General features: G+C 45.7%; 1 protein-coding gene across 1 annotated transcript in view; it reads right to left on the bottom strand.

The window, feature by feature from the left end:
• Nucleotides 1-1294: 1294 nt before the first annotated feature.
• Nucleotides 1295-16278, bottom strand: part of LZTR1 (leucine zipper like post translational regulator 1) — a 692494-nt gene continuing 677510 nt past the window's right edge. Inside the window, exon 20 of the mRNA XM_069619129.1 lies at nucleotides 1295-3372. Within this exon, the coding sequence (XP_069475230.1) occupies nucleotides 3256-3372 (117 nt within the window). The 3' untranslated portion in view covers nucleotides 1295-3255. The remainder of the gene's footprint in view (nucleotides 3373-16278) is intronic.

Below are 16278 nucleotides of genomic sequence, written 5' to 3'. Positions count from 1 at the left end.
TCTTTTTTAATATATATTGGAGACTATTATATCCATTAAGCCTTCCTTGACAAAACACATGAGGACAAAACTCATGGTCATGTAGTCAGCAAACTTTTATGGCAAACTTTAATTTCTGGCTTACCTTAAAATCTCACGCTACTAACACGTAAATGCATGTGTGTATATGACTTATGTAATTAAATAGCACTTTTGGATTAATGATATTTTGATCAAGATTTATTTGGAAGAGCGCTAATAGGGACAACCTTTCAAATGTATGTATGCTAGTGTCAACATTTGGTTGTATGTATGTTGTTTTCCCCCAGGATGTAGCAGCTCCACACAGCTTATACTATAGGATACATATACTGGCAGGCTAGGCGTGGCCAACCACGTCTTACAACCTAAACATTGTCACATGATAATCAAGATAGCCTTTGGCTTGCACAGCACACATGGTGTCACGTGAGAACTGGCATAGTTGGTCTGTGGGATATTAGCAAGCTTTGGCAAAATAAGCTTGATGATAGGTGGTTCAATGTTTTACATCATCGTGAGGTTAGAGTACTTTGGGGAGTTGCTCAAAGGGTTGGAAGAGATGAGCTGTGTTAAGGCTAAAACGCCACACCTCCGAGTCAACCCAGGTTTTGAATCCCTTAAACTGGGGCTCATGATCTTGATGTTCAACATAATCTTAGGAGTATGTTCTCTTATTGTGAACACTGAGGTGAGAAACTCCACCTGTGTTTGGAAATGTTTTCTGCTGTATGTGCTGCATACAAATATTATAAAGACCTTAATAAATGTTCTTGTGGCATGTTCTGATCTAAAGGGTCTGTTCTCATCCCATGAGGCCTGCTTGGAGTGAGCAATTTGGCCTATATTTCAGATTTGTTTTAGCTGTAGTTGTTCATAAAAACATAACTGAGGCATGTGCTGATGTGGGTGGACCCTGCTCCCTATTCTTTCCAAGTGAGTAAACTCAGACAGTCCTTCACCATGCTCCTCTAAAATCTTATTGACACGTTTCCTTTCCCGTAACTGTAATGCCCCTCTTACTTTGGGGTTGAGCCCAACCATCTACGCCATATGCCTGCTCCTTACTTACTTTTAGCACAACAACTGGGCAACTATGTATTTATTTAGTGGACCACTTAATAGAGTGCTAATTTGGTGAATATTTTCTCCTGATTATATCCAACTAAAACATATAGAACATTAAAGTGTGAAATCCTGCTGGAAACAAACTCAGAAAAATAAAATTCAGGGTTACCTACTAAAGCTGCTAAACATTGACATTGAAACTAGCGGCGCAGATGTGGGGGGAGTTACTTAATGAATGCCCCCCCTTATTTATTAAATTTTTTAAATGCCCAGACCCGTGGTTATCACAGCATTTTGTACAGTACAGATGTAGTAGAACACGTAAAGAACAAAGTACATAATAACAGCCTAGGCATGAGGCAGAAGTCAGCTGTTACTCATATTTATATCAAACAACCAGGTCTTGACTTGTTTTTTTTAAAGTAGAGCACGATTGTTCGTTTCTGATGTGAGCAGGTAGAGAGTTCATGAATGAGGGTGTCGTGACTCAGAAACTGACACTGCTTGTTCTTTTGATCTTAAATAGGGGGCGTGTGAACAGTGAGATGCTAGTACTGGATCTAAGTGCCCGAACTGGGACAATTTGGGTAATGTAGTTGTTAAGGCAGATGGTGGCCTCATTGGGAATGCACCGATGAGCGATGGATAGGGTTTTGAATTCCTCTTGAACTTTGATAGGGAGCCAGTGGGATTCACGTCTAGTAGCTGAGATGCGGTCAGAGCGTTTGAGCCCAAAGGCGCTGCAAAGAGCTTTATTTTGGAGTAGTTGGTGTTTGGACATGTTGCCAGTCAAAGTGCCCATAAGTAATACATTGCACTAGGATCAACGCTCGTGCGAGTATGAGGCAGTTACTTGGTGAAAGGAACTATCTTAAACTATCTTAACCTTGCTGTGTAGGCGGTGGAAGATGCTAAGGCATTGATCTGCCTAGTCATGTGAAGGCCTGCTTCCAGGTATACCCCCAGCGTTCTTATTTGTTTCAGAACCGGGATGGATGTATCATCAATACAAAAGGAGGTAAAGGTAGCATGCAGGTGTCTAAGCCGGTGTATGGAGCCAATGATGAGAAGCTCTGTTTTTTAATCAGTTAGGCATACATTGTGGCTGGCCATCCAGTTTTGGATTGTGCTATAAACGGAGAAACAAGTGAAACACTTTTAAATGAAGAAGGTATGGGAAGCGGTATAGTGCATTGGGATCTTGTGGAGGGGAACAAACTTTGCTTCCTCTTTCAAAGCAGAAGGCAAAGGCAGGAATCACTGATGCAGACCCAGTGAGTCAATGGAACAGTTTGAAATGTCAGATAGTGGAATGATCAAATGAAAAGAGCTTGTAGGGGGTACAGCTGCAGATACTACTAACAAATGAGTAAACGTTGAGTTTACCTTTTCCTACCCAACCTGTATCCTCAGATCCTGTGTGTACCTTCTCTCCAAGTCCTTCCAAGTGTTCCCTTAATGTACTATCCTTCAGTTGTGTTAATATTATTGCACCCTATTACTCTATCCCCTTGTTTGACTGTGCTCTGTTGCTAGGATGGTGCTCTATACAACCCGGCACAAACATAAAAAGTACAGCTCCTCTAAAACTTCACAAAGCCCTCCCAACAGGATTAGATTCATCTGCCCCAGTGTGCTCTTCACCAATGGTCTGCAATTTACAGCAGGTAGGCCTTTATGATGTCAAACTGATATTAATAGGTCTTTTTTTTCTGAGAATGCCTTTTTGGATGCTCATTTTAAGAAAGCACCCTATCTGGGTGTGGATGGCTTATGGGGTGAGGTTGGGGCTGCTACACAAGACCGAAGGGTGGGTTACACAGTGGGGTAATCAAAGGAGGGGGCATGAGTTAAGAGGTGGCCTCAGAGTAAACAGTTTGTGAAGTGCAGATTGCAAAGCAATAACCCAACCAGTATATTTTTCTATTTGGTTAATGCAAGACTGCAGGAATCCAGACTGCTCTCCAACCTCGTCTGACAAGGTGCCTGCATGCAAACACCATTTAGGAGCATGGCAGTTGTCTGTTGTGTCCAGGCACTGCCGATGACTTTGAATGAAATGCAGGAAGTGGTACAGTCAGGAGAAAGCTGCCCCTCTGCATGCAGGAATGGTTGTCTTGGCTCAAATGCTGTCCTTTTAGTAGCCAAAGCCAGAGAAAGGCCTGTGTCTCATATGTCAGAGCCCAGTTCTGCACATTGCTTGTCCGATATGTGACTGGCTAATGATTCAATGATGTCAAGGAGCAAAGGCTGGCTCAGGAATCGCAGGTTTGGTAACTTCGAGACCTTGACAGGGAGGAGAAACAAAAACAAAAAGAGGGAGAAATGAGGAAGGATTGCAATAAACCAAATTGGGAAAATAAATGAATGGTGGGATAAAGCTGTAGTTGAGGCAATTCAAGTTGTAAGGAAACCAAGAAGAATTAAAAGCACTATAGACAGCAATGCAAATCTTGCCTTCCTAAAATGTACTCTCTGCAACCATGTGCCTGCCAGGGCACCCTACTCACTGTTGTCAGCGAGGTGATCCAGTCTTTCAGAGAGATTGAATGCATTTTTTAACTATTCTTTCAACTTTTCCGGTTATTTCTCAATTTTTGTTACAAATCAACACACCATTCACGGTACAAGACAATTTCATATGGCACACATACAAAAGCTATGTACTTTTCTGAGAGTTTTGGAAGATATTTTTAATTGATGTAGTTGTAAATATTGCTTTTCAGAACCAATTCATGAAGTTGGATGACATGACCACTTGAAATATCTGGCCCAGGAGAAGGCTTTGCTTTATAAGTAATAAGTTACTTACCTGTAACTCCTGTTCCCCAGCATTGGTGTCTTTCATAGATTCACATGCAGTATGAATATTTCCCGTCAGGGTGGGAATCCTCGGTAACAGAGCAGTTTATTTTATACAATCTCGTTGGCTAAATCAGGTTGGAAAATTCCTCCATCAAGGAGCACCTGGTGGCCATCTTGCGCTATACTCACTCCTTTCTGGGCATTTTCTGTGATCTCATCATTTGGTCAAGTAGTTCCTCAAGGGACTGTTCCATTGCTTCCCTCCAGTCTGACGACTGGCCCTGGCCTGGGAGTAAAATGTTGTCTTCGAACGGCTCATGAGATCTCCTTTTGAGCCTCTGCATACATTCTCTCCCATGATCCTGTCCTGGAAGACTGCTCTGCTGGTAGCCATCACATCGGCTAGACATGTGGGTGAGATTCAGGCTTTTACCTGCAAGCCCCACCTACTTGGTTTTCCAGAGGTCCAAGGTGGTGCTGCGCACTAACCCTTACTTTGTGCTGAAAATTCCTTCAGCGTTTGACCTCAATGAGCCAATGGTGTTACCTGTTTTCTTCGGATGTGGTGTGAGCTTTGACAGTCATTCTGGAAGACCTCTGAGCTCTTTATAACTTTTGGTCCCCCTGGAATAGAAAATAGAAAGCTGGCAGGCCTTTCCCTGGCATGCCCAGGGCTCATTCTACAAGAGGTGTTACCGCCACAACAGGAGACCCCTTGCTGGACATATGCAGGGCTGCGACCTGCAGATCTGTGCACACCTTTACAAGGTTTTACTGCGTTGACAGGGATTCTACAGAGGCGTTCAGGGTCGGCCAGGCAGTTCTGTGTAACCTGTTTGCATGAGATGAGTGTCTCCCGGGGCAAGTGTTTCTTCACAGAGCTTACCTACACCAGTCATGGTTAGGGAATAGTTTCTTACCTGTAACTCCATTTCTCCAGCATTGGTATCTTTCATGGATTCACATGCTTAGAATATTCCCTGTCGTCAGACTGGGACCCCTCGGTACACATATATAGCCTTTTCCAATAGGAAAACTTCCGACACTTTTGTGTCCTATCTACGTCCTTTTAGGACCCGCCTACGCATGCTCCGTAGGCCGTCCCCGTATAAGAGGCCCGCCCCCGCGGTTCCCCTTCAGATTTCGGCCCCTCCAAAGTAGGAAGGGTTAAATTTATCAATTAAATACATTACATTCCGGGGAGGTTGGCGGGCGCATGTGAATCCATGAAAGATACCAATGCTGGAGAAATGGAGTTACAGGTAAGAAACTATTCCCTTCTCCAGCGTTGGATCTTTCATGGATTCACATGCTTAGAATAGATTGTATAGCAGTAACACTTGAGACGGCGGTGAGAATGTAATGTAATATACCCTCAACATACTACACAATGCATATGTACAGTAGGAATAAGTTACCGCATATAACCTTACCCACCTAAAATAAACTGTCATTAAAAAGGTAGACAACAGATTCTCCACAGCGTGGCACTTACCTTACTGAAACAGATGGCGCAGGGCAGCTCTTCCCATCTGCACCTCGTCCGCATGCTGCCTGGCAAGGCAGTAGTGGCGGGCAAACGTGTGGGGCACTGACCATGCCGCAGCTTGGCATATGTCCGTCAACGGAATTCCTGCCCATAAAGCTGTTGAGGAGGACATTGATCTTGTAGAATGGGCTCTAGGATGTCTTTGCAGTGGCCTTCCGGCCTTAGAGTGACAAAACGCAATCGTCGATGAGACCCATCGAGCCAATCCTTGTTTAGAGATTGCTTTTCCTCTCGTCGACGGACCATATGCGACGAACAGTTGTCTAGTAGACCTGAATTCCTGTGTACGATGTAGGTAAAATTTCAGAGCCCTCTTAACGTCCAGGGTATGAAGAGCTTTTTCTGCTGCCGATGATGGTGTGGCGAAGAAAGTAGGGAGAACAATGGACGAGTGTTTGTGATACACTGTCGGAACTTTTGGGACGAACATAGGATTAGTTGCCAGGACTACTTTGTCCTTAAAGAATCTTAGGTATGGCGGGTCTACGACCAGCGCTTGCAGTTCCGAGATTCTTCTAGCTGATGTGATAGCAATCAAGAATGCCAACTTCCACGAAATGAATTTTATGTCGGACGTGGCCATAGGCTCAAAAGGCGGTTTCATTAAGCCTGCCAACACTGTGTTGAGACTCCAAGTCGGGGGGAAACGTTTTTCCGGGGGAAAAGCTCGAAATAAACCCCTCATGAAGTGTTTTACAAGTCTGTCGCTAAATAGAGGAGACGACTGCCTTTTCCTTGTGAACCTCGAGATGGCCGCCAGGTGCACCTTTATCGATGTGAAGGATAATCCCCTCTCCGCCAAGAGGAGCAGGTAAGGTAGAACTTGTTCCGGCGTTACCGACAACGGTTGTAGGCCCTGTTGTCCCCTACACCATTCGCAGAACCTCCGCCACTTATAGGAGTAGGATTTGTTTGTAGAAGGGGCTCTAGCCGCCTGCAGAATTTTTTGACAATCCTCCGAAACGTCTAAAGCACCGAACTCCGAAAAGTCAGGAGCCAGGCTGTAAGGTTGAGACTGTCCGGGTCGTGATGCCACACCGTGCCTTTGTCCCGGGATAGTAGGTTCGGGGCTTTCGGAAACCCTATGGGATGTTCCAGCGACAGGTGAAGCAGGTCGGAGAACCACGGCTGCCTTGGCCAGTATGGTGTCACTAGAATTACCCGGCAATTGTATCTGCGTATCCACTGTATTGTCCTCCGTATGAGGGGGAACGGGGGAAAAGCATAGAGGAACATGTCCGTCCATGGGAAGGAGAATGCCTCCCCCCTGGAGCCCTCTTGAGGTCATCTGCTTGCGAATTGCTCGCATTTCTTGTTGTCTTTGGTCGCAAAGGCGTCCAGAGGGGGGTGACCCCATTTCTCGAACACTTTCATCAGGTGAACTGTGTCCATTTCCCACTCGTGTATCTGGGCCATGCTTCTGCTGAGGGAGTCTGCTTGGGAGTTCCTCACTCCTGGAAGGTGATGAGCCACGATGGAAATTTCGTGCTTTAATGCCCAATGCCATGTTTTCTGGGCTTCTATGGAAAGAGTTCTTGATCGCGTCCCTCCTTGTTTCCTCAGATAAAACATGGCCGTTGTATCGTCGGTCAGTATTCGTACTCGCGAGCCCTTGATGTGTGGTAGGAATGCCTTCAAGGCCCATCGTACTGCTCTGAGTTCTAACACGTTTATGTGTAGGAGTGACTCCGTTGGAGACCAGCGACCCTGCGTTTGGAGAGCACCCATGTGAGCTCCCCATCCGGTTAGGGACGCATCCGTGACTATGGTTCGCTGAAACTCCGGCTCCTGTAGGGGTACGCCGTTGTTCAGATTGTGGAAACTCTGCCACCACTGAAGGGTCCGAAGCAGCTTGTCGTCGTCGATGGCTATCTTGTCTGACCACGATCCTTGAGCCTGCGTCCATCGGTCCGCGAGGAATTCCTGGACTGGCCTCATGAATAGGCGACAGTTTTCCACCAGATGGATGCAGGATGCCATGGCCCCTAGGACCGAAACGTATTTTCTCACTGAGATCTTGGTGTTTCGCCGTAGTCGGCATGCTTGTTGATTGAGTCTTGAGGTTCTGTCGAGAGAAGGTTTCACTAGCCCTAACTGGGTCTCGAACTGTGCCCCCAGGAATACCAGCGATCTCGATGGCTGCAGAGAGGATTTTTCGAAGTTTATGGCGAATCCCAGCTGTTGTAGAAGCTGCATGTTGGCTTGTAAACTTGTGTTGGTCGACGCTGGGGAGGATCCCCTTACCAGCCAGTCGTCGAGGTATGGGTATACATGGTGGCCTTGCTTCCTTAGCCAGGCCGCTACTGGAGCCAGGCATTTCGGGAACATTCTGGGGGAGGTCTTGAGCCCAAAAGGAAGAACCGTGAATTGGTAGTGAGTCCGCCCTATTACAAATCTTAGGAATTTCCTGTGTTTCCGACACATTGGAATATGGAAATACGCGTCCTGTAAATCCAGGGACGCTAGAAAATCCCCCTCTTGAACGGCGCGGATCACTTCCTGCAGAGTGAGCATCTTGAATTTTAGGCTCTTCAAAGATTTGTTGAGATCGCGTAAGTCTAAAATGGGACGCCATTTGCCGTTCGGCTTTTTTTTACGACGAAATATCTTGAGTAGACTCCTTGACCTCTCTGTGATGTTGGAACTAATTCTATCACGCCCTTTGCTAACATGAGTGTTACCTCTTGTTGCAGTATCTTCAGATGGGAATGAGCGGTGAACGCAGGTGGAATTTGCGGAGGGCTGTGTTTGAATTGTAGAGAGTGTCCGTTTCTTATAGTATCCAGCACCCATTGATCCGTCGTTATTCGTTCCCATTCGTCGACATATGCTGAAACTCTTCCCCCCAGAACGGCGTGTTGTATGTCACTGCTGATCTTTATTTTGCTGGTCTCTCGACGACGACGGATATGATGGTCTTTTTCTGGAAGTCTGGAAGTTCCGGCGACGGTTTGCCGTTTGGGAGGCACGTCTGTATCCCTGGGAGGGGTAAGCTGATCTGCCAAAGGATCTGTCTCCAGATGCAGAGAATCTTGAATTACCTGAAGCCCCTCTAAAGGGACGAAAAGACTTGTAGTTTCTGCCACTCTGGAGGGCACCCAATGAACGTGCCGTGTCCTCTTTCATTCCCTTTAGGGCTTCGTCCACCTTCTCACCGAAAAGAAGGTCTCCCTCAAAGGGCATATCTAAAACTTTGTATTGTACTTTTGGCCTGAAGTAGGTACACTTAAGCCATGACTGTCGACGTAATACGACCCCATTATTGACTTGCTTGAAGCCTGACTCCGCGAGGTCCACCGCGTTGTTTATTGCGTGAATTTAGGCTTCCTCACCTTCTCGGACGAGTAACATCGCTGCCTTCCTATGCTCTTCTGGAAGATGATCAAGCAACGGAGCTAGCCTGTGCCACATCTCCCTATCGTATCTGGCAACAATTGCCAGAGAGTTTGCGGCCTTTACTGTGGTCGCACCCACAGATAGCACTTTTTTGCCAAAGGCATCTTGGCGTCTCGCTTCGTTCTCAGGAGTCGTCGTGCACTTGTGCTGGGCCTTCGCCTTCCTCGCCGCTGCCACCACCGAGTCTGGCGTTGGTTGGGAGGATAAACACTTGGGGGTAGACTCTGGAGCCTTAAACTTTTTTTCCAGGCGTCCTTGCCGGTTCTGAAAACGGGTGACGCATTGTCTGCAACCCCTCCTTCCATACATGGTCTAGTATTGGTATCGAGAACACAGACCTCCTTCTCTTACCCATGTGGTCGAACAAAAAACAGTCCTTTTTCTGTTCTTCCTGGGACAAACCAAATTCTTTGCATGCCTTCTCCATCATAGAATGGAATGACGCAATGTCGTCCGGAGGGGACGGGGAGCTGGGCTTCTAGGGGTTTCCAACTCCACCTCTGACTCCCAGGTTGGATCCCTGGAGGGGGATGATGAGATATCCGACATGGCTCCCCTGTCAGACTCCGAATATGGCAGCTCACCTTCCTCTTGTGCCAGTGCTGAGATTGGCGTGCGTAAGTGCGTCGGTTGACGGGACGGGCCCGGCTCGTCGACGGGTGACTGTGGCAGGTTTGCCTGAGGTAGTCTCTGGTCCAACGACTGTAACAACGATTGAAGCGTGGACAGAATTTCCAACGACAAAACAGATTGAGGATTGAGAAGAGGGGCAGATACCAGTATAGCGGATCCCCTCGTCGACGACTTGTCAGCCACTCGTAGCCCTAGGTCTGCTGGGCCAGCTATTCTCTCATTCTCGTCCTCTGAGGACAGCAACACAGCCTGTTCTTGTAGTAAAGTATCCGGGGGGATCGGATCAAAAACTTCAGGCCTCCAGGCCTCCTGTAGAACCCCCGTCGACGAGGCCATCGTCGACGTCGTTGTCGGTGGGACGGTGGATGCCACCTGTGGCAGGGTGGAGGCCGATGACTGGGCCGCCGTCGATGACGGTGACTTAGCAGGTGGTTTTGGCGGTCCCGCCTTTTCCACACTTGGCTTGCTTTTACTCGACTCTCGACTCGTGGTCGATCTATGATGATCGCCCGAGGAGGATTTCCTTTCCTTTGATGAAGATGATTTCTTTGACGAGGAGTCTCTAGTTGAGTGACTTCCAGACGACTCTTTTTCCGTCGGTCGAGATTTCTTCGCCGGTGGTTCCGACGAGGTAGCGCGGCATGATGTTTTCGCCGATTGTGTGGAGCCTACCTCCGAAGGGGGGTGTGCCCCCGCTCCATCATTCAGCCATGCCACCAGTCGTCGACTGCGGTCTTTGAGGGTTTTTTGAGAAAACCCTTTGCATGTGTCGCAGTTATCCGCCGAATGATGAGGGTGGAGGCAATATATACAATCCATATGTCCGTCCCCCCCGTAAACTTTTTTCAAGCCGCACGTCGCGCATGGGCGGAACAGCGCTTTTCCTGACACGGAGGACATTTTCTGTACTCAAATTCCAGTAATGCAACCTTGTACAAAATAGTAAGACAACGCGAGGAGAGCCCACTACTTTGGAGACGGTTGAAATCTGAAGGGGAACCGCGGGGGCGGCCTCTTATACGGGGACGGCCTACGGAGCATGCGTAGGCGGGTCCTAAAAGGACGTAGATAGGACACAAAAGTGTCGGAAGTTTTCCTATTGGAAAAGGCTATATATGTGTACCGAGGGGTCCCAGTCTGACGACGGGGAATATTCTAAGCATGTGAATCCATGAAAGATCCAATGCTGGAGAATGTGGTACCGCTATTCATACAGCATGCAAGTAGATATCCGTAAATTACAAGAGGGTATCCCACTGGCTCCCACCACACAGGCTACATATCTCCAACTGCCTCAGATGGAATGCCTAGCATTCTCTCTCTCATGCAACAGTCTCACTTTCCAACACTCTGACCTCATACATTCCATACTAGCTTGCATCCATCCATTCAGCAAAGAATGTCACACCATACCTCCCTGCCTCCCTTCCTTCCTTACGACACACACACATCATTCACAATCACACATCCAATTCCAAGCTTCTCATTGACAGAACCATGAAACCTGTGAAATAGAGATGAGGCAGCACCAAACCCAGTGTAGCAACCAGGACCAAGAGGAAGCCATATGGCTCTCAACCACACCAGAAGAAGTAACCTCCCAAACATCTAAACACTCCTCCCAAGTATTTGGCAACTGAAAACTAGACACCACATACACTCACCATTCATCACTCATACACTGAAAGAGCATGTAAATACTTGGCATGCTCAGATGCCTTTGGGCCCACCTCCACATGCAGTCATACTGCCCCTCACATATTCCAAGAGCACCAATGCTGCTCTATAACTGCCAGGGACATCAGGGGTCATGCGTGAAGATTCAGGCTAAGCACTAGGATACACAGGGCCAGCAGGGTGCAAACGTTGGACGGTAGTGGTATTATGTGCAATACAAAATGGGTTATCTTTTTTCCTTAATACCCTTTCTCAGAGATCAGCAGAGTTAAGCACTCAAGATGGTGGATTGGGCTCGAACCAGGCCAAGATAGTGGATTCTCTCAGCAGTGATCTAGTTTAGAATAGTGAGGGTAGTTGATTCTGGAAGACCATTCTAAACTGCCGTTCATCATTTTTCTTTGAATAATTCTGTCATGTTTTGAGTAGCTCTCTTTAGGTTTACCCTTTATCTCTTAAGAAGTCAGAAGAAGAAGCACGTTGAAAGCCATCTGCAGTCTACAGTAAACTGGTGGGAGAGCAGCTTGTTGGCGAACATACAGCTTACTTTATTATACTTAAAAGGAAAGCTTTGAAATGTGAAACTAGTCAGGCAAAGCAGTGTTTGAGAAATCAATTACTTTGAATGTTGCCTGGAGTTTCACGTTACCTAATTTACATTTGAACATTTTCGTTTTAGCTTAGTTGAATTTCCAGCTTTTTGTTCATGCAATAATAAACTTCAGTCTGTGTGCCGTGCATGATTACGCGAGTAGCAGTGTTTTGTATCGCTTACCGCGGTCACTAGCAATCTATCTATAAAGTGACTGGAGTGCCGCAGGTAATACGTAGCGAGCTAGGAAGCACACAGAGGCTCACGTTGCCGGCAGCCATACGCCGACAACCTAACGTAATCAAATTTTAAAAAAAGGAATGCAAATACCTTCGTAACACACATTCAAAGGCATTATTCAAGTGACTGTGTAAGCGTACCTGGAAACCGCTCGATTCTGTGATCCTCTACATAGGAGGGACTTCAAATGATGCATTACGCCCAATCGTAATGCTGGCTGCCATTTTGATTGCATTCTGAAAAATGTAGCTAGCGATGTGCATCTCAGGAAGTTAGTACTTCAAACCTGAAAGTAACTTTATTTTCTTTGTTTTAACCTTTTTTCAATTTAAGATAACTTGGTTGGGAGACTGTCAACAAGGTTAACTGGTGTAGGAATTAACTTTAAATAGCATTTTGTCTAGTAGCATATGTTAACTCTTGTACAACCTGATGAGATGATCTCTGTGCTTTGATAATATTTTGAAAAATATTCACTGATGAATTTGAGTGAGTTGAAAGATAAACAATTGGTTTTTGATATCCAGAATTAATTGAGAAGGTTAAAGGACACAATATAATTAAATTCTCCAAGCTAGTAGGGGAGGAGTCACAGGTATTTTTTCAGTTCCTTAGAATTCCATTGAGAGAATGTATTCTGAAATGATTGTGCAATTGTGTTTAACATGCTTTAATTCCCATGGAGGGTGGTGAAAGAAGCAAGAAGAGCTCCTGTGTTGTTTGTTGTTTTGTCCCATCCCCTCCTCCCATCTGATCCGATCCACACTGTAAATCAAAAGTGAGGCGCAGAACAGCTGGAAAGGGACTGTGGGGTTCAGCAGCTTCTATGGAAGGCAAAACAGAAACATGAGAGTATGAAAGGCCCAAGGTGAACCTTCCGTCTGAGCTGATATGTACCCCACAGGTTTCTCTCTAAGTTCGTTGGGGGAGGTCTTGTTAGAAATTAGACAAGAATTAGAGGCAATAAGGAATGAAAATTAATTTTGAAATCAGAAAGTTGAAGGACTTGTGGAAAAGGTTAGTGTACTGCAAGCAAAAGGTACTCTATTACCGGATGATATGGCGGAGCATACAGGACCTCCGGATTTTACTCAGGAGGAAGAGTAGGTAGCTAGGAGCAAGAGTAAAATGGTGGTTACAAGCAGAGAAGGTTACATACCCATCCCTTTGGCGGCGCTTGAGTGCTAGGGGGAGATTCAAGGACATTTTCGGTGTTTGTGACTCAGTGTGAGCTACATTTTCTTTGTCTACCCGAGGTGTTCACTACTGGAACGTCAAAGGTAGCCTTTATCCAGTCATACTTATCTGGGGATGCAGCTGCTTGGTCTGTTTTACTGGTTAGTCAGCAGAATCCCATTTTAGAAAATTTTGAAGAATTTAGTAAAAATGTTTGACAGGTGAATTGTGTCTCAAGAGGTGGATGCTGAGTTATTAGAGGTACGACAAGGAAGTAAGGATTTAGTTAATTACATCACACAGTTTAAGTCGCGGGTGCTGGAGACCAAGTGGCCTGAAGAAAAGAGGGCAACATTGTTTTATAGAGGCCTTAGGGAAGAACTTAAGGACGCCTTGTCAACCATAGTAGACAGACCGTCGTCTTGTGAAGATTTGATTTCTCTGGTCATGCAGTTGGATTTCAGGCTTAGTGAATGCAGAGGGGAGCGTAAGAGAACTTTCCCAGAAGTTAGGCCAAATTTCAGACTTGTAAAACCTAAAGGAGGGGTGGTGAATAGGGAGTTTAGACCTTTCGTAGGGAGCAATGAGGTTTATTCTAAACCAGAGGTCCTTTGACTAAAGAGGAGAGAGAAAAGAGAGCCAAGTAAGGTGTGTGCATGTAATGTGGCAGAGCAGGTCATTTGGTTAAGGATTGCCCCAGAGTAGCTTGCAAGACGCCGCTGTCAACTCCCAACACTCAACTTGTTGCACATTCTTTGCAGTCGGCTGTTCCTTAAATGTATTGTTGTTTTTGGCAGGAAAGGTTAAGGGAAGAGGGCCTGCGATGATAGATTCAGAAGCAACTGGAAATTTCATGGACTGGGGGTTGGCTAAGTCACTTGGCATTCCATTGAGTTTAAAGTCCAGTCCAGAACAGGTTTGAGCAGTCGATGGTACTGGGCTCATTTAAAGAACAATAAGACCGTTCCTCTGTGCTTGGAAACAGAAAGTGGGCACGGGGAGGAACTGGCTTTTGAGCTGATTGATGCACCTCAGCTGTTGTTGATTTTGGAAATGCCCTGGCTCACCTTGCATAATTCGTCTGTCGACTGGGAACAAAGGACGATCAGTTTAGTTTCAAATTTCTGTTAGTTGCATTGTTTTGGTGAAGAGGGCAAATCCAGTGGGGAGCTGTTGGCAACAAGTGGGGGAGAAGGCAGTGAGGCCTTTTGGCTGGCTGAATGTGGCACTGTGGAGGCTAGAATCAGGGCAGTTGTAGGGGAGTTGACCCTGTGTTATGAGGAATTTTGGAGTGTTTCTGATAAAGGTGAGGCTGGGTAGTTACCTCCTCACCAGCCATACGATTGCAAAATTGACTTGGAAGCTGGGGCACCTATTCCCTGTAGTCGGATCTATGCCTTAACCAATAGGGAAAATTAACATTTGAAAGTTTATTTAGAAGAAAATCTTGCTAAGGGTTTCATTAGACATTTACAGTCTCCTGCGCCATCTCCTCTCTTCTTCATTCCTAAGAAGGATAAAACATTAAGAACTTGCATAGACTATAGGGCCCTAAACCGTATTACCATAATAAATTGGTACCCTCTTCTGCTTATTTCTGTAATGCTTGATCAAATTCAAGGCTCCACCATTTTTACCAAATTGGATCTGCAGCGGGCTTATCTCATTAGAGTACGGGAAGAGGAAGAGTGGAAGACTGCATACAAAACTAAATTTGGACTACTTGAATATTTAGTTATGCCCTTTTATTTGTGCAACGCCCTGGCAGCTTTTCAATTCTTCATCAATGAGGATCTCTGTGAATTTCTGGATGTGTTTGTAATTGTATACATCAATGACATCCTATTTTTTTCACAAGATGAAACAGTGCATCAAGAGCATGTAAAAAAAGGTTTTTCAGAAATTGCAGGATAATAACCTTTTGGCAAAACTGGAGAGCTCTCAATTTCATACTGATGTTCTTGAATTTTTGGGATTTGTGATTTCACCTCATGGATTGGAGATGAATGCTCGTAAAGTGTAGGCAGTCTCAGATTAGCCGTCTCCTACTTTTGTGAAGGAAGTACAAAGCTTTTTGGGTTTTGCCAATTTCTAACGGCGGTTCATCACAGATTTTTATTTAAAGGTGTCACTAATTACTAAATTACTCGGGAAGGGAGTGAAGTTTGAGCGGTCTGTGCAAGTGGAATCAGTATTTTTGGATTTGAAGAAACATTTCACTGCTGGTTCAATCTTGATTCATCCTGATCCTTCTCAACATCTCTTCTTGAAGCTGATGCATCTAATGTCGCTGTTGGAGCAGAGACATCTGAAGACAGGACAATTGCATCCTGCAGCATATTTCTCTAGGAAGTTGACTCCCGCTGAGATGAACTACACGATCACTGATTGAGAGTTATTAGCCATTAACAAGGCTGTCCAAAAATGGAGACACTCTCTCTTAGGGGCAAGGCATGCAGTGACAGTACTCATTGATCACAGGAATCTGTTTTTCTCTAAATTTGACTTTATTATCACCTTCAAGCCTGCAAGACAAAATGGCAAGGCAGATGCACTTGCACGACAATTTCCGGGTAGTCTAAAGACTGAATAAGACCTTTCGGCCCCCTTAATGGCAGCTGAACACTTTGGTGTGGTTGTTTCAACTGAGAACTTGGATTTTGGACGTTTTTGAAACAACAGATAACTAGAGAACAAATGCTGGAATGGGTTCGGGGAGATCCCACCAGGAGTATTCAGGACGGTTTGCCGAAGGTTGATGCTCGTCTCTATTTGCCTAGTGTTGACATCAGGGAATTGGCTTTAAAAGAATGTCATGAGACTAATTTAGCAGGACATACTGGTTACAGAAAAACTCTGGTACTCATTTGAAGACATTTTTGGTGGGAAGAGATGAGAAGAGCTGTACAAAATTTTGTGAGAACCTTTGAGGTGTGTGCACAAGCCAAACGGGAATATAATAAACCGGCGGCTTATTTGAACCCTTTACCAGTTCCACCACATCCCTGTCACACAAGGGGCCTCATCACGAGTTTGGCGGTAACCCTTAAATCCGGCAGTCGCGCTATTACAGCCGGATTTAAGGGTCCGCCAAATCAGGGCTTTGGCAGATTTCTCCCCAGCT

Source organism: Ambystoma mexicanum, chromosome 10 (assembly GCF_040938575.1).
Source record: "Ambystoma mexicanum isolate Mex_15411 chromosome 10, UKY_AmexF1_1, whole genome shotgun sequence".
NCBI classification, from domain to species: Eukaryota; Metazoa; Chordata; class Amphibia; order Caudata; family Ambystomatidae; genus Ambystoma; species Ambystoma mexicanum.
Note: the sequence above shows the minus strand (reverse complement) of the source record. Positions and strands in the feature narration are given on the sequence as shown.